The 5,713-nt window shown below is 33.8% G+C and overlaps 1 protein-coding gene across 1 annotated transcript; it reads left to right on the forward strand.

Moving 5' to 3' along the window:
- The first annotated feature begins 213 nt into the window (after window positions 1-213).
- On the forward strand, window positions 214-4,371 carry LOC137651264 (uncharacterized). The gene is made up of 2 exons (XM_068384519.1): window positions 214-3,853; window positions 4,256-4,371. Exon 1 carries the CDS (start codon window positions 2,000-2,002, stop codon window positions 3,416-3,418), a length of 1,419 nt encoding a protein of 472 aa, XP_068240620.1. The 5' UTR covers window positions 214-1,999; the 3' UTR covers window positions 3,419-3,853; window positions 4,256-4,371.
- The last annotated feature ends 1,342 nt before the right edge of the window (window positions 4,372-5,713 follow it).

Genomic DNA, 5,713 nt, shown 5'->3' on the forward strand with positions numbered 1-5,713 from the left:
CTTGGATCAAATGAGAGACTTGCTTTCAAGGTTCTGTGCAGTCTGAAGAAGAAATACATGAACAGTAATGTTCTAAAGTGAGTTGATGAAGTTTTCCAGTCACAAATTGATTTGGGAATCATTGAAAAAGTTTAAGATTTTGAAGAATATAAAAGGAAATTTCCAAAACATTTCTTCATTAGCCACAGTCCTGTGATTAAAGAAGAATGATTAAAGAAGAAAGAGATGCTACGAAAGTAAGAGTTATTTACATGGCGAATCTTGCAGAAAAAAAGACCTGATGGTAGTAAAGGCATTAGTCTGAATCAATGTATTCACCCAGGTTACAATAAGAATTTTAAAATAAGTGATGCTTTGACCATGATGAGGTTTGACAAATTTATACTTGGATTTGATATTTCAAAAGCCTTTCACAGATTGGCCATTGATGATGAGAATTCCTCAAAATTTCTCTTTTATTGGTTTAAGGATGTTGAATCTAGAGATTTTACACCAGTTGTGTATCGCTCAAAGCGAGTAATATTTGGGATGTCTGTTTCTCCATATGTTGCAGTGCTGTCTTTATAAAATGCTAATATTGGAGACAGATGGTGATACTGAAGAAATTCAGGAATTGAAAAAAAGAATCTTCCAAGGCAGTTATGTTGATAATTTTCTGATTGGCTGTGCAGATGAAGATGAAGTTGAAATGGTTCACAGGGAAGCCAGTACAATATTTGAGCAGCATAAATTTCCATTGCAGCAGTATGTTACTAATTATTCTCAATTTCAGCATGACATTGACTGTAAAGTTGGCACAGACACTCCACAAGAGGTTAGAATTCTTGGCATGTGCTGGGACAGATATAATGATGTACTAAAGGCCACATGTGTAAAATTAAATGTTGAAGCCGATACTCCTAGGCAGATTTTGAGTTCAGTAATGAGTATATTTGATTTGAATAATGCTAACTTGCCTGTTTTAAACAGATGTAAGATTTTCCTCAGGCAATTACAGTCGGATTATGTAGATAAATGGGATACTTCTCTTCATGGTGCTCAGGTAAATGAATGGAGGAACATAGCTTCACAATTCAATAATGGTGAAAGGCTAGAGATACCAAGATATATGGGTAGCAGAAAGTCTAATTTTGATATAATTGTAATGAGTGATGCGAGTAAAAACTTTATTGGATGTGTTATTTACTTGCAGGAGAGAGATTCAAAGTGGGTATCCTTCGTATCTGCCCTAATAAGATTCTGAATAAAAATCTGAAAGGGCGAACTATGCCTGTACTCGAACTTACTGCTGTAGAGTATGCATTGCAAAGGGCTTTTGATCTGTATAAAATGCTCACTTCTTGTATTGTGCTTATTGCAGTTAATGACATAATGTTGTTTTCAGATTCTACAATTGCCTTAAGTTGGCTAGCTGATTATGGGAACTTGAGAACAAAGCTTCAAAAGAGAAGTGTATATGTAAATAATAGAATCTCAAATATTGTCGACCTCTGTAAGTCTACACACTCGGTGAAGTTAGCTCACGTAGGTTCAAATAAAAATGCTGCAGATTTCACGACTAGATTAGTATCTTTCTCAAAGTTAAGAAACTCTTGTTACTTGACCGGACCCAAGATGTTACGGGAAGATTTAAATTTACTGGAATGGCTTGTAATTCCTAATCCAGGCATGATTAATGATGTGGATATACCCAAGCTGGTTGTAAATAAGGCAAGTGTTGAAGATATGTCAGTTGGTACAGTTGTTGATTTAAGTAAGTATTCTTCACTTGACAAAGCGATTAAAGTACTAATGAAAGTTAAGCTTTTCATAAACAAATTAAGATTAAGAATAAATTCTAAGAGCCAGCAGTTAATTGCCTTATTAGATGCAAGCTACCAAAAATGCAGTAATGATTTGCTAAAGCTTGATCAACAGAATTGCTTTCCAGATTTACAAGATTTTTTCACTTCAAAAAGGAAAGCAAAAAAGTCTATTCCTGAGCTAGTTAGTAGAATGAATGTATTTTGTGACTGATGGTATTCTTAGAGTAAAATGTAAGATGGGAAAGATGTCTAAAGCTATGATGTCGAGAACTCCAATACTCATTAGTAATAATAGTGATTTCGGTAGAGTACTGATAATGGACACTCACTTGAAGTTTAATCACTCAGGTACTTACTATGTGCTACATAAATTGAAACCGGCTTTTTTTCTGCTTAAGGGATTTTCAACAGTTAAGAAGGTTGTGAATGAATGTTACCACTGTAAACGTTTTAATAGTAGACCAGTTAAAGTTAATGCTAATGACTATAGAGAGTGGAATGTGAATCCCATAAAGAGTTTTTTTTCTGTATGTTTCATTGATTACTTTGGACCATATTTCACAAGGTATGGAAGTGACAAAGTTAAAACCTATGGGGTAATTTTTAAATGTATTTGGTCTCGCATGTTTAATGTTGAAATAGTGACTTCAGCTGATTCTAAAGGATTTTTATTGGCTTTTCAAAATCATGTTTACAACTATGGTTTGCCTAACAAAGTATTTTCAGATTCTGGCTCAAATCTTGGTGGTGCATTCACATGGATTGAGGAATGTCTGAAAGCAAGTGAGGTGCAGGAATTCTTCAATCAGAGGGGTGTCGATGTCACTGAGTTTTCACAGTATCCTCGTGGTATTGGAGGTATCATAGAGTCCGGAGTTGGTCTGGTAAGAAAGTTAATACAGGGAGCAATCCATAATAATATTCTAGATTTTCTGGAATTTTCTCATGTAATTAAACAATGCATATGTTACGCTAATAAGAAACCCATTTCTGAACTTGGTGCATTGAGGGAACAGAATGTGAATGATGATTTTCAGGTGCTGTCACCAGAGTTTTTGAAATTTGGATATGATACACAGGTTATGGAATGTATATATCACGAAGGTCAACTTGATGATTATGACTCTTCTGACTTGGGTAAGGACTTTCAGCGTTTAATTCATATTAAAGAGAAATTGCGTAATAGTTATCACAATGAATTTTTATTTAGATTGCAAGATCCGGCAACTAAATACAAAAGTAAATATTATCCTAGGGAGCACGTTAAAATCTCAAAAGGTGACATAGTCTTGATAAAGGATTCAATGGTTAAGGCTCCCAATTACCCTTTAGCTAGAGTTCTTGATGTTATTTATAATTCTCTTGGTGAGGCTGTTCAAGTACAATTGGTTAAGGGTAATAAAAGTGTTGTTTTTAGGGATATATCGTCTGTTATTCTTTTGGTTAAAGGTGATGGGTTAAGTGATTCTCATATTGATCAGTTAGATTTAAATCTTATACCTCAGAGTGATTCTAATGTTGTTTGTAATGACAAGATTGCAAGAATTCAACGGGGGGCTGCTTTAATTTGTTCTGATAAGAATAAGCAGCTAGCTCAATCTGGTCTTGTATAGAAATTTAAATTTAAATCCGCGGGGGGGGGGCAGATTGAAAAAACTTCAAATTATTAATTTGAATAGTTCAGTATTGATACATTTGGCATACAGAAGTGTCGCTAATTGCCCCTTTGCTTTTAGACAGTAACACCTATACAGTAGTTATATCCAGTTATATCTGCCAGCCGCTAACGTCGTTGTGAAGTTTTTTCACACAGCAGTCTTCAGCAACCTTACACGGGAGTGAGGAGGAGCAGCTCTCTTTCCCTCTCTCTCATTATTCAAGTGGATTTTAGGATTTATACACACACTGGATTAACTATTATGGATTTTTCCTCTACCATGGAAATAATTACATACTAATTCATCGAGGATGGGATCCGGACGCTGCTTAGCGATGATCGTCTGTTGAATGATTTTTTCCACACTCGCCAGAACTGTTATCGCAACAGGGTAAGCATAAGGGGCTTCAATGCTTGTTCATGCGTTACATATTCTATGTGCCAGTGTTTTGAAAATAATTTCAAGTATTTTAATTAATTAAAATCTTGCTAGATTGAACCTGTGATTTCTATGCATTGGACCTGTGATTTCTATGCAGTCTATAAATTAATTTGAGCAAATATTTACGTGAGTGATTTCGTGATTAGTTAATTGCTGTTTTCGGTGGTTCGTTGATTTCAAGATTTTATTGATTTATATGAAAATTGTTGATTTTAGTCATGCGATTACAGTAATTGATATTTTGATTAGTGTTGAATTTTTGGTGATTTATTTTAGTTACTTTTTGTTAGTGTTGTATTTATTGTTCTGATTTTTCCCGTGGTTGATTCTCCTTTACTTTGTATTTTTTAGCAGATGAGTGAAAGGAAGAAGGTTAAGCCCTCGCAGTTGTGAACCTTAAAATCTCTCTTAAAAGTGTATTCGAAGACTCGTTTACGTCATTCTACCATCAGCTGCTACAGTGAAATTTATATAATTTTAAATTATGAATTCATAAATGTTTAACCATTTAAATTTAAATTTATTAAATATTTAAAATGCATTTTTTCCATCTCTACCTTTTCACTTAAAAATGCAAGGTTTAATAATATGATCGTGGTCATTACATATTCATTTTATTTTTACATATTTGACCACCCCCCCCCCCCCTTTTTCCGCTCTTCTTCCACCATTCGTTTGTTTTCTTTTTGTCTTCTGAAAAAGGAGATCAGTTCATCTATCCCAGTATTATTCACTCATACGATAATGTAAAGTGAATAACTAATACATATAAAAATGAGTACTATAATGTGAAAAATTGAAATTCCCGAATGAGGAGGGAGATAAAAGGAGATAACGTGGCGAACGAGAAGGGATGTCCCGTATTGAATTTAGTTGGTATTGTTTAAAAGGAGCTTTGGGAATCTCTTTAAAAGACGTGTTGGGACGAGGATCCTTTCTCGCGTCCAAATAAAATCCGTGCAGACATGTATGGTATTCCTGAATGGGGCTGACAAACTTGTTTTGCTTTGATGTTTCAAAAGAAAGTTTCTTTTATTCTTATTTCTATTCAAGTCAACTTTTATTACCATTTATTGAAATCTTAATTTTACAATTATTTGTATTCAAAAACGAAAAAGGGAACTTGATTTGAAAGGATCATGCTATCAAAATGACCAAATCTACCTTTGCTCTGATGAGAGGGTTCATAAAGATTATGTGGGGTTTAGCCCTTGTTGACCAGATTATGATAAAAATATATGAGGTTTGGGTATACAGATCGTTCTGAATGGCAGAGGAAAGGGACAGGACAATGTCCTAAAGCTGACCATATATACATATAATCTGAACCCAATCCCCCTCTCCATGTTAGGACCAGGGAGAACAAGGCAGTGGCTGCTGATGATTCAGCAAGTAGGCCTACAAGTTCCATTAAACAAACCAATATACGTTATACGAAATAATTTGTTATCGAGCTTTGCAGTGAGAAGGACCTTCATTAAATTAATGTCATTGGAAGGCATTAACTTTTAATGAATTCATAATCATATGATTATTCTGTAATCTCAAGTGCCAGTGAGAAACATAAATATCATTCTGTTGAAGAAAACTTCTGTCATCTTTCAGCTGGAAGGTGTGATTACTGAGATGCTGCTATGTGATATCTATTATTATTATTATTATTATTATTGTTAATATTTTATTAATATTTTATTATTATTAATATTTTATTAATATTTTATTATTATTATTATTATCATTATTATTATTATTATTACTAATATTTTATTATTATTGTTGTTGTTGTTGTTGTTGTTGTATTACTAGCCG

This window comes from Palaemon carinicauda, chromosome 12 (assembly GCF_036898095.1).
Source record: "Palaemon carinicauda isolate YSFRI2023 chromosome 12, ASM3689809v2, whole genome shotgun sequence".
NCBI classification, from domain to species: domain Eukaryota; kingdom Metazoa; phylum Arthropoda; class Malacostraca; order Decapoda; family Palaemonidae; genus Palaemon; species Palaemon carinicauda.